Raw genomic sequence first — 15,775 nt, forward strand, 5'->3', positions numbered from 1 at the left:
GCAGGCTAAATGTACCAAGTTGATCGATCAATCAACTTGGATGCAACCAGCCTACCGGATGATTTACTTGTGTTTATTGCTAGCAGCGGGGACAATTTCCCCACCCTCCCGGTGGTAGAATACAATGTCTTGGCAGGAGGTATTCCCATGTCTGTCTGTCAGGAAAGAAATTCGCACCATCTATGGCCTGCCTTACAAAAAAAAAATGCTTAAAACTTGTTGTAATTGGGAGTGGGACCTAGCATCAGATATAGGTTTTATGTTACAAGCATGCATTTTATAACCCGTGTAGGTATTACCTCACAGTGAGATCACAGATGGCACAATTACAGTATGTAAAACCTCTTGTGTTGGTGCAATGCCAGAGGATGAGAGTATGCAGTGGTATAGTATGCCTAATTTCTCCTGCCCTAGCAGCTATATAAAGGTTATGTAGGGGAAATTAGGGAAGAGGTAGAAGAGCTGCCAGCACAGACAAGAGTTAGACACTTTCAGAATGAGAGGGTAAAAAATGCAAAGTGGATGGAGCTGTTCTAGGGAATTGTCTCTCTCTGGGGAAGTAAAATGTGCACTACCCTTTGTGTTCTAAGCTGTATGTGCACATGAATCACACAAATCCCCAGTGCTCGTGTTAGGTTTGCCCTAGACATTGCTTTTCTTTGTTGTACATCATGGGACACAGCGCAGCCATAATAATTTTGTGGGTTATATGCCACCTATAGGTGAATGGACACTGGCGCACCCAAAGACAGGAAGTCCTCCTCTATATAACCCCGCCCATACAGGAAGTACCTAGTTTTTTTTCGCCAAGTGTCTCAAGGTGTTGGTCACGGTTGAAGAAGCGCTACCCTAAGAAGAAGCCCCATTGTGGAAATCCTTAAGCAGGATCAAGGGGCTATGCAGTCGGATGCATTCAAGATACCAAAAGTAATGGCAAAAATGTATGGTACCCAAGCCTTGAGGAAGAGAAAGCAAGGTCTGGAAACGAACATTCACATAATGCATGGCGCAGGCACAAGGCTTGCTGTCTTTAAAGTTTTTTTTTTTACTCTGGAAAGAGACTGGTGGCTGACGGAGGGACACTGAGCATACAAGGGCATGTAAGCACTGTATGGATGTTGGTTACAGGCATTTTTAAAGTCGTGTTTACTCAGCATCAAGCTTAGCAGTGATGGCGGCGTATATTACCATTGCTGGGCTATAGCTCGGCAGTAGATGCACATTGTAAGTACCTCTGCCTTTTGTGCTTAGGAATATGTTTTCCTGAAGGAAGGAGCGCAAGGGTGCCACGGTCGGGGTCTGTGGATCCTAGTCATTCTTCCACAGTTCCATCCTCCCCTGAAAGACCAGAAGCAACTGGCCATTCTGAGTAATTCAGGCTCTCAGGCATTGTAGCCACTTCCAATATTTCAGCCTCTGCATAAGTCACCAAGGACGGTTTTGCTCAGCATTAGTTGGTTTGGAAGGAAAAAAAGCCAATATGTTTGCTTCTTCCTCCCAGTCTTCGGTTCTTTAAGGCCTCCACAGGGTCCACATGCATTTCCTGTACACCCATTGCTGGAGCAGCTAATCTATGCTGACTGGGATCACCCAGATAGGTATTTTCTTCCTCCTAGAAGATTGTCTCTTCTTTATCCTATGGAGGAAAAGTTCACTAAGAAGTGGAGTTTGCCAGCAGTAGACGCTGCTATCTCTTCTGTGAATAAGAGTCTAAATTGTCCAGTGGCCAATGTCCAGGTTTTTGCACTGATTACTGTGAAAATTACAATGGCAGTGAAGGGGTTAACCACTAGGTGGCGCTAAGGGGTTAGGTGTGCCTTAAGGGAGTGATTCTTGCTGTAGGGGGGGTGGCTGTAGGCGTGACGTCACTGATCGTCTGTTCCCTGATATAGGGACGATCAATGTCACTGCCACACACCTCTCCCCGTTCTTCAGCTCCTGTGACCATTCGCGGGACACGGGCAGCGATCGGGTCCCGCGGTCACGGAGCTTCGGACCGGGTCGCGAGCGTGCAACCGGCGGCCTGCTCGTTACCCACGGCTGGCCTCTTAAAGAGGACGTAGGTGTCACACCTTGCTCTATTAGTGCATATGCATAGAATTCTCTGGTTGAACCATTGGTCAGCTGAATTGCCATGCAAAAAGCTATTGGCAGGTTTTTCCTTTCATGGGGAACGGTTGTTCGGGGATGATTTGGATAAATATAGCCCCAAAAAATTTGGGTGGTAAGAGTGCCCTTTTACCAGTTAACCGCCGTCAGGTTAAAGAGGTAAACCTCAAGGCCAAGCACAAGGCCAGAAGAAGCCCTGGGGCAGAAGCCTGCAAAGCAGAGGTCCCAATGCCTCCTTTTGAAGGGGCACCCCTGCTCGTGGGGGTGGGGGGAAGGCTTCTGCAGTTTTTAGGGGTCTGGCAGGAAGAGATCCAAGACAGACAGATAATCTCCAAAGCATCTCTAGGGTACAAACTAGAGTTTCGAGAGTTTCCACCATTTCATTTTCTAAGGTCGAGCATTCCCAAACATCAAAAGGATGTCTTTGTTTCTGGTGCTAGATTGACTGACGTCTCAGGGTGTAATCATAGAGATTTCCTCAGAAGAGCAGGGCATGGGGTTTTATTCAAATCTCTTCACGGTGTCAAAACCAAATGGAGATATCAGACCCATTCTAGATCTCAAAGATCTTAAATCGGTTCCTAACCGTCCGTTTTTTTTGCATAGAGTCAATCCGTCAGTCGCGTCCACCCAGTGGGGAGGAGAATTTCTGGCATCTATGTGCCAATTTTTCCCGCTTACCAGGAAAGTCTGCGTTTTGCGGTAGAACAGCACCACTTTCAGTTTGTGGCCTTGCCCTTCGGCAGTAGTGTGTTTAGGTTTTGTGCTGCCATAGGCCTGACTAAACTCATGCACACCCCAATTTAAATATGGCCTGCCCCTTCCTGTCAAGGCCACACCCCTTTCTGTTTAAGACCCACCCTGACATTTTTGAGTGGGGACACACATTTCTGATAATTTTATGGAGAGGACTATGAAGATATAACCATGCCAATGGTGCAGCAGAAAACACAGCACAGTGAGGAAAGTTTGTGGTCCAGGATGATAGAACAGTCAAAATTAGAAGCAGCACACCCCCCCCCCTCTGAGTTGCGGAATGCCGGCTGCCCACGTACCGAAAGCAGTGCAGCTGCTTTATGGGGGCGCTAGACTAATTTGCCTGTCAGACCAGTCCACCCCATAAGACTGGCACTACACGAACAGTGTAGAGCAACCTGGCGGGGACTCTTTTCCGTGCTGCCCGCTGCAAAGTGCTGCCCTAGGCCTTGTTGGCTTAGGCCAGGATACAGCATTGCCCTTCGGGTTAGCCACTGCGCCCCGGGTGTTTACAAAAGTTCTTGCCCTGGCACTAGCAAGACTAAGGGGCCCGGGTATGGCATATATAGACGACCTGCTGCTGATGGATCAGTCGGTTGCATGGCTAGACCAGAGTGTCCAACACGGTCAAGTACTTAGATCACCTGGGTTGGATTCTCAACCTAGAGAAGTCAGCCTTATGGCCAGAGAGGAGGCTGGAGTACTTTGGTCTGGCTATAGATATAGCTCAAGAAAAAGTATTTTTGCCTCAGACAAAAGTCAGGGCTATAAGATCTTGTTCATGTGGTCAAGGCAAAGAAGGATCCTTCCATTCGCCTTTGCATGAGGCTGTTGGGGAAAATGGTGGCTTCATTTGAAGCGGTTCCCTATGCCTAGTTTCATTCAAGACTGTTGAAAAATAGTATTCTGTCTGCTTGGAACAAGAAAACCAAGCCTTGGATTACCCAATGTATCTGGCCCCATGGTGCGCCAAAGTTCTCAGTTGCCAGTAACCTGGAAGGTTGTAACAACGGATGCCAGCCTCGGGCAGAGGAGCGGTTCTGGAGGAGACCCCTGTCCAGGGGAAGTGGTCAGAGTGCGAAAAAGCCTTGCCCATCAATTTCCTAGAGGCGCGTCTGGCCCTAATGGCCTGGACTCTCAGATTACAAGGATACAATCTGACTACCACAGAAGTTGCATACATCAACCACCAAAGGGGCACCAGAAGTCACGCAGCCCAGAGGGAAGTGAACAATATTCTGGCTTGGGCAGAAAAGCATGTACCTTGCCTATCTGCAGTCTTCATTCCAGGGATGGAGAATTGGCGGCTCAAGAAATTCGCCTGCCAACAATTGTTCCCGGAAGAATGGTCTTTCCATCCCGACATTTTTTTTCAGCCATTTGCCAAAAATGGGGCACCTTGGACATAGATCTATTGGCATCCAGGTTCAACAATAACTTGGGACAACTTTGTGTCAAGGACAAGGGATCCACTCGCATGCGGGAGGGATGCGTTAGTAACCCCTTGGGATCAGTTTTCACTGGTTTGTGCGTTTCCCCCCCCCCCCCCCCAGTGCAGCTTCTATGCAGGATAAAAGAGGAAGGGAAGCCGGTAATACTGGTAGCCCTGGAATGGCCCAGAAGATCCTGGTATGCAGGGATCGTAAGGTTGGCAGTAGGAGAACCGTGGACTCTTCCGTCCTGTCCAGACTGGCTTTCGCAAGGACCAGTTTTCCATCCTGCCTTACAGTCACTATATTGAACGGTTTGGCTATTGAAACCCACATATTAAAGAGTCAGGGCTTTTAGGTTCAGTGGTAACTACCCTTAATATGCAAAGAAGCCGGCTTCCAGGACCATTTATTATCGGGTCTGGAGGTCGTATGTTTCCTGGTGTGAAACCAAAGGATGACATCCTCGAAAATATGTCATTGGAAGAATTCTTGCCTTTCTACAGTTGGGGGTAGAAATGAAGCTACCCTTGAGTACAATCAAGGGTCAGATCTCGGCCTTGTCAGTGTTTTTTCAAATGCTGCTTGCTTCACATTCTTTGATCCGAGCCTTTATACAAGAGGTAACTCGTATAACTCCGCCAGTTAGGTCACCCTTGTGCCCATGGGATTTGAATCTAGTTTTGTCAGCATTACAAAGACAGCCCTTTGAGCCAATGCACCATATTCCCTTAAACATTTTGACAAGGAAGTTGTGTTTTTTTGGTGGCAGTAACCTCGGCGAGGAGAGTATCAGAATTGGCAGAATAGTAATTACTATGGCTGCTCGGTTGCCTCGTGATGTATGATAAAGAAAATATGATTTTTATAACAGCTTACCTGTAAAATCCCTTTCTTGGAGTACATCACGGGACACAGAGATCCCTCCCCTCTTATTGGGAAATATCTCTCTCTCTCTCTCTCTCTCTCTCTCTCTCGCTCTCTCTCTCTCTCTCTCTAACCGAGGTACTTCCTGTATGGGAGGGGTTATATAGAGGAGGACTTCATGTCTTTGGGTGTGCCAGTGTCCATTCACCTATAGGTGGCATATAATCCACATAGTAATTACTATGGCTGCTCTGTGTCCCGTGATGTACTCCAAGAAAATAATTTTACAGGTAAGCTGTTATAAAAATCATATTTTTATAATAAGAGACACAATTGTTGAAAAACTGAATTGTTGCTATATTTTAGTAAATTGCTATTTTTTTTTTTCGTTTTCCTAGCTTGCAGAGTTACAGATCAGTATACATCAGGAAAATTCAGAATGCCAAGTGAACAAAAAATTTATCCAGACATAGTTTATTATTTAGCATTGCTTAATTATGTAATCATCATGAGCATTGAAAAGTATATATGGACAAGTGCAAACCTGAACTTGTAAACAGGGTGTGGAGTACTGAAATGTGAACTTTGTAATTGTATAGGAGTTAATACTCTTACACTTTTTATGGATTAAAGCAAATGCTGTCAATACTGTATGTGAAACCTGCCTGATTAAGTTAATTCCCCCAGAAAAACCTTCTCTGTGCATACCTTTAAAGTTCTTATATCTATCACAATCATTCATATGGCCTAAACGGGCACATGTGGCCCCCACTTGGAATTTACATATATATCCATCTGTGCACCCCCCCCCCCCCCCAAGTATATCCATCTGTGGCCCCCAAGCTAAAGCGTGTTATGTGTTTTTTTGCTGTGAATATATCTATCTTCTTTAGCCTGACAAATCCCTGAGCGCCACGCTCTTTGTTAGAATGAGCCAGGGTGTGTTGCTAGGGCATGTTCACAAGTCGATGTGCAACGCCAGCGCCACGGCTAATCACAGGCACTGTGACATTTCCTCGATCTCTGCATCTGCAGTCCGCAGATGCAGAGATCGGGAATAGTCACAGTGCCTGTGATTGGCTCTACGCGCTGTCAGCTTCATAGTGGCTCTGGCACGTCGACTTCTGAACACGCCCCAGCAACACTCCCAGCCACACGCCCCTGCTCATTCTAACAATGATTGCGGCGCTGTGGGATTTGTTCAGCTAAAAAAGATGGATATATTCACAGCAAAAACATAACAGGCTCGAGCTTGAGGGCCACAAATAAATATACTTGAGGGGCCACAGATGAATATATATGTAAATTCCAAGTCGGGGCCACATCAAACCGAAACGCGGGCCAGACTTTGGATATGCCTGCACTAGACTATTCTTTTCAACAAACCTCTTCCTATAAGCTTATATGTACGTTGAACGCATCTTATGCATGTCGGATATCCAAAAGCACTGAAACTGCTACTAGGAGCTGCAATTTTAGATGTGATGTCAGAAGATTCCGCTGTCAATTGACACTCTATAGCAGGGATATGCAATTAGCGGACCTCCAGCTGTTGCAAAACGTCCCATCATGCCTCTGCCTTTGGACATTCTTGTGACTGTCAAGAGTCTTGCTAGGCCTCATGAGACTTGTAGTTCTGCAACAGCTGGAGATCTGCTGATTGAATATTTCTGCTCTATAATATTTCTCTTCTCTCCTCCCCTAGCAGCTATATAAGATGCTATACAGGGAGGTGAGGGGAGGGCCTGATGAAGATTCTGGGCCAGCGCAGGGAGTAATTAATTGCTCTCAGCAGAGGGAAGGGCTATGCTAGATAATTAACTCTTTCCAAAGAATTAACATTTTCTATTAAGTTCAGAGTTGCAATAAAAAATAAATTATGGAAAGGAAATGAGCTGCAAGTACACATTTGAAATACCAGGGTGGTGCCAGGATCTCTCTGTTATGGAGCAATACATTTCCTTGGTTGGTGCATACATATCTGAGCATACAGGTACATTATACAATATCTCATAAAAGCGAGTACACCCCTCACATTTTTGTAAATATTTTATTCTATCTTTTCATGTGACATTTACTGACACTTTTCTACAATGTAAAGTAGTAAATGTACAGCTTGTATAATAGTATTAATTTGCTGTCCTCTCAAAATTACTTAACACACAGCCATTAATGTCTAAACCGCTTGCAACAACAGTGAGCACACCCCTACGTGAAAATTTCCAAATTGGGCCCAAAGTGTCAATATTTTCTGTGGTCACCATTATTTTCCAGCACTGCCTTAACCCTCTTGGGCACGGAGTTCACCAGATCTTCACAGGTTGCCACTGGAGTCCTCTTCCACTCCTCCATGACGACATCACGGAGCTGGTGGATGTTAGAGACCTTGCGTTTGAGGATGCCCTACAGATGCTCAATAGGGTTTAGGTCTGGAGACATGCTTGGCCAGTCCATCACCTTTACCCTCAGCTTCTTTAGCAAGGCAGTGGTCATCTTGGAGGTGTGTTTGGGGTCATTATCATGTTGGAATACTGCCCTCCGGCCCAGTCTCCATAGGGAGGAGATCATGCCCTGCTTCAGTATGTCACAGTACATATTGAAATTCATGGTTCCCTCAATGAACTTTAGCTCCCCAGTGCCGGTAGCACTCATGCACCCCAGACCAGGACACTCCCACCACCTTGGATAGAAGAAGGTCCTGGACTGTCGCACTCCTTAAAACGATGTCTTTATTTGTACAAATAAAATCCAAAAACAACCAAAGCAATACAGTCAAAACGTGGTGAACAGCAAGAAAAAGGTGGCTGACATGTTTCACATCATGTGATGCTTACTAGCTATGAGTAAGCATCACATGATGTGAAACATGTCAGCAACCTTTTTCTTGCTGTTCACCACGTTTTTTTTTTAAATCAGAACGTCGTTTAATGAGCATGAAAATCAAATGGTTACAAAGAATGCAATAATCGGTGCAACATGCACCACAAGCAAGGATACATTTCAATGTCAAATATGCAGACATGACAGACATAATACAGGTAGAGTAAGTAACACATGAATATGCAGTACAACATGTGGGGATGGGACATGTTAGGTGTGAGGGCCGCGGCCCAATAAAGCCCAAAAGGTGCAAAAAAAAAAGGGGGGGGCGCTAATCTGTGGAAATAGCGCATGTGGAGGCCTCTCCCAACCATCTATCCCAGATCTTGTTATATTTACCGGGGCAACCCCTGTGGACATAAAGAAGCTTTTTAAAGGGTAGGGTGTCATTAACAGCTTTAGTCCACTGTTGCAGGGTAGGGGGAGAGCCCCTAAGCCAGGTTTTCGCTATCTGAAGCCGAGCAAGGAACAACGTCTCTTGCAAAAATATATTAAGGTACTTTTCGGCCTCAGACAGCGAAAACAGTCCGAACAAGCATTGTCGTGGGCTAAGAGAGAGGGGGGAGCCCATGCGGTCGTGAAGAAATCGGACCACCTGGGTCCAGTAGTCCTGCACGCAGGGGCATTCCCAGATGAGGTGATAGAGGGTAGGATCAGGAGAGTCACAGCCCGGGCAGTCAGGGTTGCCGTCCGGCCTAAACTTTAAAATGCGACGGGGCGTTAGGTATGACCGATGCAGGATGTATAGCTGGGTGAGGCGGTCGGAAATCTTGGGAGAGACTAATCTGCAATTAACGAGGACTTCGTCCCAATCCTCCGACGACAGCACCCCCAAGTCAGGTTCCCAACGAGTTTTCGCCTGCTGGAGAGTGACAGCCGCCGAGGGAGCCAGGAGGTATGAGTAGAATTGAGAAGTCAGTTTCTTAGGGTCCGAGCCCAGGACGATGTCAACAGGGAGTGGGGTCTCGAGAAGTGGGATGGTAGTACCAAATTGTGTGGTAAGTGCGTGGCGAAGCTGGAGGTAGCGGAAAAACATGTGATTTGCTAGGGCATGGGTATCTTTTTAAGGGATTGGAAGGACCTGACCGAACCGTGTGCAACGACTTGCGTAAGATAAATAATTCCGCTCCTAACCCAAATGCCGTGGTCAGGGACCATGGCCAGTTCAGGCAGTTGGGGATTATCCCAAAGGGGTGTGTTAGAGTGGGGGGACGGAGCCTTGCCAACCGACATGGCAATCTGCCAAATTTTGCGATGATGGAAGAGCAGCTGATTCCCGTCGTCCGGTCGCCTAGAGTTGCGGGGTGCACAGTACATGAGCTGGAATGGGTGCGAGACCGGGCCATGGGCCCTGGAGCACACCATAGCCAGATATCGCCTCCCATCAGAATGGTGAATATGATAGAAGTGGGAGAGCTGGGATGCGACATAGTATAGGAACAGGTCTGGAACCGAAGCGCCCCCTTGACTGGAGGGGCACTTCAGGACCCGCCACGGCAGCTTATGCCGAGATGGGCCCCAGATGAATGAGTTAAGAATGGACTCCATGGCCTTAAAAATACGGGGGGGGATATATAGCGGAGCATGCCAGAAGGCTCTATGCAGCTTCGGGAGGAGGATCATTTTGACTAGGCTTACCCGGCCCATCACCCCAAGAGGGAGACGGGACCACGTTTGAGTTTTGGACTTCAGCGTCTGGAAAAGTGGCTCAATGTTGAGACTTATGTAGTCTAAAGGGGATCTAGTGACATGGACGCCCAGGTATTTAACAACATCCGTCCGCAGCAGTGGAAGGGCCGCCTGTGTCGCAGTAGGGGGGCCTAGATCTAGGGGGAGGATATGGGACTTAGTCCAGTTTATCTGTAGGCCCGAAAATTCCCCGAACTGGGTTATAACCTGAAGGGCCATTTGGAGTGAGGGGCCTGCATCCGATAGGTAAAGGAGCATGTCATCAGCGTAGAGGCTAAGTAGTTCAGTGACCTGTCCGCATCGCAGCCCGTTAATCCCCGAATGACTACGTAGGGCTATACTCAGGGGTTCTACTGCAAGGGCATAGAGCATGGGTGAGACGGGGCAGCCCTGACGAGTGCCACGAGAGAGAGGAAAAGGAGAGGAGGTCCTACCATTGACCCTGATACGCGCCGTGGGTGCCTGATATAGGAGTTGGAGCCATTTTACAAAGCGGGGGCCGAAGCCGAATCTGCCAAGGCTTTCCCAAAGGTATGGCCATTCCACTGAATCAAAAGCCTTGGCAGCGTCGAGGCTAACTATCACTCTGGAGCCCACCTCTACGTGCTGAGCCTGAAGGTTCATGTAGAGCCTGCGGAGGTTGAAGGCCATGTTTTTGTTGGGCATGAACCCAGTCTGGTCGGGGTGTATCAGGCTGGAGATGATTTTGTTAAGGCGCAGGGCAAGGATTTTAGCAAGGATCTTCACATCTAGCTGGAGAAGTGAAATGGGGCGGTAAGACTCGGGGAGCATGGGGTCCTTGCCTGGTTTCGGTATAAGGACAATAATAGCTTCACTCATGGAGGAGGGAAGTGTTCCCGTGTCAAAGGCGTGATTGTATAGCTCGCAGAGCCTGGGGACAAGAGAGTCCTGGAAGGACTTGTAGAATTCGAGGGGAAGCCCGTCGGAGCCCGGGGTTTTAGAAGTGGGGAGGCTCGCGATGGCCGTCTCCACACAGACGGTGGTAATGGGAGCCTCAAGCATAGAGACTTGACTTGGGGATAGGGTAGGGAAGGTGACACTCTGTAGAAGGGCGGTAAGCTCCTCCCTGGAGTGTTGTGTAGTGGAGGTATAGAGCTTCGAGTAAAAGGACCTAAACTCCTCCGCTACCTGATCAGGGTCCGAAAGTATCGCCCCGGATTCCGCGCGGAGGGCCACAACCACGGGGGGCTTGTGGTCTAGATGAGCCATATAGGCAAGGAGCCGACCAGCCCGTTCCCCATGCTCGTATGTGCGCTGTTTGTTGAAAAAGATACCCCGACGTGCCCTCTCGAGGTGCAATTGGTCCGTCAGTCTGGACTGCAGACGGAGCTGGGAAGTGGTAGTGTCTGACGGATCAGCCAGGAAGGCCCGCTCGAGGGATCTAAGTTGTGTCTCGGCCTGGTGAATTAGCTGTTTAGAAGAGGCTTTGTGTCTGTTGATGCGGGAGGAGAGGAACATGCGAGCATGAAGTTTGAACGCCTCCCACACAGGTCCCGCCGAGGCTGAACCGACGTTTGTGTTAAAGCGGACCCATTCAGCCCCGATAGATTCCAGCTCCGGGAGAACACTCAACCAAAATGGATTGAGGCGCCAGATCTGGGTCGTGGGGGGTGATGGGAGCCTCAGCTTGACCCAGTATGGGGAGTGGTCGGAAAGTGTCCTGGTGTCAAAACCTACATCAAGGAGATACGGGAGGAGGGAGGGGGTTACAAGTATAAGGTCAATACGTGACATTACAGCGCGGGAGGGGGTGAAGCAGGAAAATCCTAGTTGGGTGGGGTGCTTATGCCGCCAGGTGTCAGTCAGAGCAAACTCAGCCAGGAACCTACCAAACCTAGTGATGCTCGGCACAGGGCCCCTAGGGGCGTTCTGGCCCAGTCTGTCCAAGGGTGGGGAGATGACCATATTGAAGTCGCCCGCCCATATGGCAGGCACCGACGGGTAGAGAGTCATGAAAGCCACCCCCCGCTGAAGCACCTCGAACTGAAAAGGGGGGGAACATAGAAGGCCAGGAGCAGTACCTCGAGGCCGCCGATAGTGGCATGTAAAAATAAATAGCGACCCTGGGGATCAGATTGCAACGTGTGTAGCTGAAATTGCTGGGATCTCGCTACCAGTACCGCCACACCTCGGGAATTAGAGGTGTGGGGGGCCTGGTATACCCACCCCACCCAGGCTTTCTTGAGGCACAACTGTTTCTGACCTGCAAGATGCGTCTCCACCAGGATAGAAACATCAGCATGTTGGGATTTCAGGTGGGAGAGGACTGCCGAACGTTTAGTCCGGTCCCCCAAGCCGCGAACGTTCCAGGTCACCACCTTTAGGGACGCCATGGGAAGGTGTAATGGCATAGGGGGGACCCGCACCCCCCCGAAGTCGGGGAGGCGGGAAGACCACGTAGAGTGACCTGGGGGCAGTAGGTGGGGGCCGCGCGTCCCCCGAGGGCCCAAATAGAACCCAGCACGAGGAGGCGCGACGCCCACCCCACATGTGGAAACATATCAGAAAATTCAATAAAGTCTGCATAATACTCCGACATTGCTAAAATAAAAAGAAAAAGAACCAACAAGCAAAAAACAAAATTACTAGCACTATAGTACACGCACTGAACATAGCCTGCAAAAACACTGGACCGACACAGCAGGTATAACACCCCACCACCCACCAAAAGTCTGGGGACGGGGGCCGGCCAGGGAAACAGTAGCTTAGTAATGGTTGCCTAGGGTGATGGAAGTACCCAGAGGACAGGGCAACCAATGAGGTCAGGGGGGCGACCAAACTGTAGAGCACACACTGGTGCAAGAGTGGGGTATCTGTTCAGGTGGGATACCGGTGTGGGTGGGCCACTCGTGGCTAGTGACAGGGGGAGAAATGACCGGGGGAAGCAGAGGAAAGAAAAAGGGGGGAGGGGGGGGGGAGCAAAGCAGGGTATGCAAGGATAGAAGGGGGATGGGGGGCCTCGGATGGGAGCATAGTCAACTCACTGTTTAGGAAGTCCATACAGCCAAGGCAGTGTTGTCCAGGAGAAACAGAGCGGCATACCGCGTGGGACAGGTGACAAACTGGGGTGAGAGGCGAGGGATCAGTTACGGGACGAGCCGGCTCCATCGCGGCGCTCCAGCCAGGAGAGGATTGCTTGAGGGTCTTCGAAAAATTGAGCCTTACCATCGCACACAACACGGAGCCGCGCTGGGAAGAGCATTGCGTATGGTAGGTGATGCACACGCAGCAGCCGCTTTGCCTCTGTGAATCGCGCCCTCCTCTTCTGAACTTCTGACGAAAAATCCGGATACACGGCTACCGTTACATTGCCAAGGGGGATATTCCCCTTTTCACGGGTAAGTCGGAGGACAGCGTCACGATCGCGGTAGTTAAGCAGCTTGGCGATGAAGGTCCTCGGGGGGGCACCCTCCGGAGGGGGTTTTGCAGCCAGGCGATGGGCGCGCTCCACAACGAAAGTGGAGGAGAAGGCCTCCCTGCCAAAAGTTTTAACAAGCAGGTTTTCCAGGTAAGTAGGGGGGTCCGCTCCTTCCGAGCGTTCGGGAAGACCCACAAAGCGCAGATTACATCTGCGAAGGCGATTCTCCATATCGTCCTGCTTAGAGAGCACCGCCTGGAGTTGGTGCTGCAAATTTTCCACCGTGACCTGGAGCGGGTGTAGGCCATCTTCCACGTGGTCCAGCCTGCGCTCTGTTTCCGACACCCGGTCCCGCAGCTTGTGCATGTCATGCCGAATGTGGGAGATGTCCACTTTAACTTCCTCGATCCTGGTTGTGAGGGACGTTTGGCAGGCAGCAATAGCCTCCAAAACCCGTGCGGTGTCGCCAGATGGACGGTCCTCACTCTCAGGGAGCATGGCGGCGCCATCTTCCTCCACCTGGTCCCGATCACCATGACGGCTCTTGTCGAGTTTTGCCAGGGCCCCAGACCTCTTAGGGGGCGACATGTCGCTGTCAAATACTAGCGGCATAGGTGGGTGAGCTTGTTGCTAGTTTTCAGGGTAGATTCCCCCAGGATGGATGTAGATAGGATCAGCCACGAGCGGAGCTCTCACCCAGCACGTCCTACTCCATGCAGCTCCAGACCACGCCCCCCTGTTCACCACGTTTTGACTGTATTGCTTTGGTTGTTTTTGGATTTTATTTGTACAAATAAAGACATCGTTTTTAAGGAGTGCGGCAGTCCAGGACCTTCTTCTATCCAATGTACCTGTGCATAGCCAGCACCCTTTTGGTTCAGTGGGACGAAAGCAAAGCCAAGGGATCAGCAGTTTTTAGAGCGGTATTATTTCTCACTCCCACCACCTTGCTTGACTGTAGGCAGGACACACTTTTTTTTTCGTACTCCTCATCTGGTTGCCACCACACACTCTTGACACCATCTGAGCCAAATAAGTTAATGATTCCATTAATCCATGTCATTAGCCTGCTTGTCTTCAGCAAACTGTTTGCAGGCTGACTTGTGCATCGTCTTTAGAAGAGGCTTTTTTCTCGGGTGACAGCCCTGCAGACCAATTTGATGCAGCATGCGGCGTATGGTCTGAGCACTGACAGGCTGACCCCCCACCCCTTTACCTCTGCAGCAATGCTGACATCACTCATGCGTCTATTTCCCAAAGACAACCTCTGAATATGATGCTGAGCACGTGCACGCAATGTCTTTAGTCGACCATGGCGTGGACTGTTCTGTGTGGAAGCTGTCCTGTTAAACCACTGTATGGTCTAGGCCATGAAGCTGCAGCTCAGTTTCAGGGTCTTAGCAATCTTCGTATAGCCTAGGCTATGTTTTATGTAGAGCAACAATAATTTTTTCAGATCTTCAGAAAGTTCTTTGCCATGAGGTGCCATTTTGAACTTCCAGTGAACAGTATAAGAGTGAGAGCGATAACTATGTCACATGACATCGGGATAGGAAAATGGCTAATTGGGCCCAATGTGGACATTTTCACTTAGGAGTGTACTCCCTTTTGTTGCCAGCGGTTTAGACATTAATGGCTGTGTGTTGAGTTATTTTGAGGGGACAGCAAATGTACACTGTTGTTCAAGCTGTACACTCACTACTTTACATTGTAGCAAAGTGTCATTTCTTCAGGGTTGTCACATAAGATGTAATAAAATATTTACAAAAATGTGAGGGGTGTACTCACTTTTGTGAGATACTGTTTTTTGACACTCTTTCTTGGTGATTACTACTATAGCTGTAAAAAGATCAATACCAAACTAAGGCCTTCCAACCCTCCCAGCGTCACTGCTTTCTGTGGATTAAAACCCAGTGTATGCTTAGATCTGTGATCTTTGATTGTTAAAACTGACACTTTCTCTTTCATCTCAGAACTGTCTGTTTTCACTTGACCCTCTTCCTCCTTTCACTGCCTGCTCTATGCTTTGCTAACTTGCATGTCCCCAGCGGTCGCTGTTACCAGCGATGAAGCCAGACGGGAGTCTCTGTTCTGTCCTGATGAGCTAGACTCGCTCTTCTCCTACTTTGATACTTCTTCAAAGCTGTGTAGTAGTAAGTAACAAATCTTGTATGGTGTGGACTATTTGCTGTGTTGGCTGACCATGTCCAGACTTTACCATTTGCTTCTTGCTAACCTTCCACTAATCTGTATGCTGGAATGTAAAGCTCTTAAAACAGAGCTCCAGGCAAAAATCCTGGTCTCAGCCTCTCCATAATGTATTCCAATTTTACATCATGTAACAGAAAGTGTCCTTCATCTGTATAGTTCAACTCCACCACCCTTTTTTTTCCTAAACTCTGGTAATGACATTACTGTTCTGATTGTATTGACTGAATCTATTCACTTGGGAAAAAAATGGCAGTTTGAATTCCGCTTCCCCAATCACCTCCCCCTCCCATCCTACAGATTGTACAATGCAGTGGATATTTAATGGAATAAGGTGCTCATCTCTGTAATGTTTTCACATGGTTAGAGCTATAATTGGCGTACAATGCTGAGCTTCCTTCTTCCAGCCTGTGTGCTGCTGTATAGGTGATTGCTTTTATTTAAGCCTATGTTTAAA

General features: G+C 48.7%; 1 protein-coding gene across 1 annotated transcript in view; it reads left to right on the forward strand.

Annotated features, from left to right (window-relative positions):
• ACAP2 (ArfGAP with coiled-coil, ankyrin repeat and PH domains 2) overlaps positions 1-15,775 on the forward strand; it is a 178,735-nt gene that overhangs the window by 138,641 nt on the left and 24,319 nt on the right. The window contains exons 18-19 of the mRNA XM_040347722.1: positions 5,561-5,714; positions 14,950-15,025. Of these exons, the coding sequence (XP_040203656.1) occupies positions 5,561-5,714; positions 14,950-15,025 (230 nt within the window). The remainder of the gene's footprint in view (positions 1-5,560; positions 5,715-14,949; positions 15,026-15,775) is intronic.

Source organism: Rana temporaria, chromosome 4, assembly GCF_905171775.1.
Source record: "Rana temporaria chromosome 4, aRanTem1.1, whole genome shotgun sequence".
In the NCBI taxonomy this organism is placed as follows: domain Eukaryota; kingdom Metazoa; phylum Chordata; class Amphibia; order Anura; family Ranidae; genus Rana; species Rana temporaria.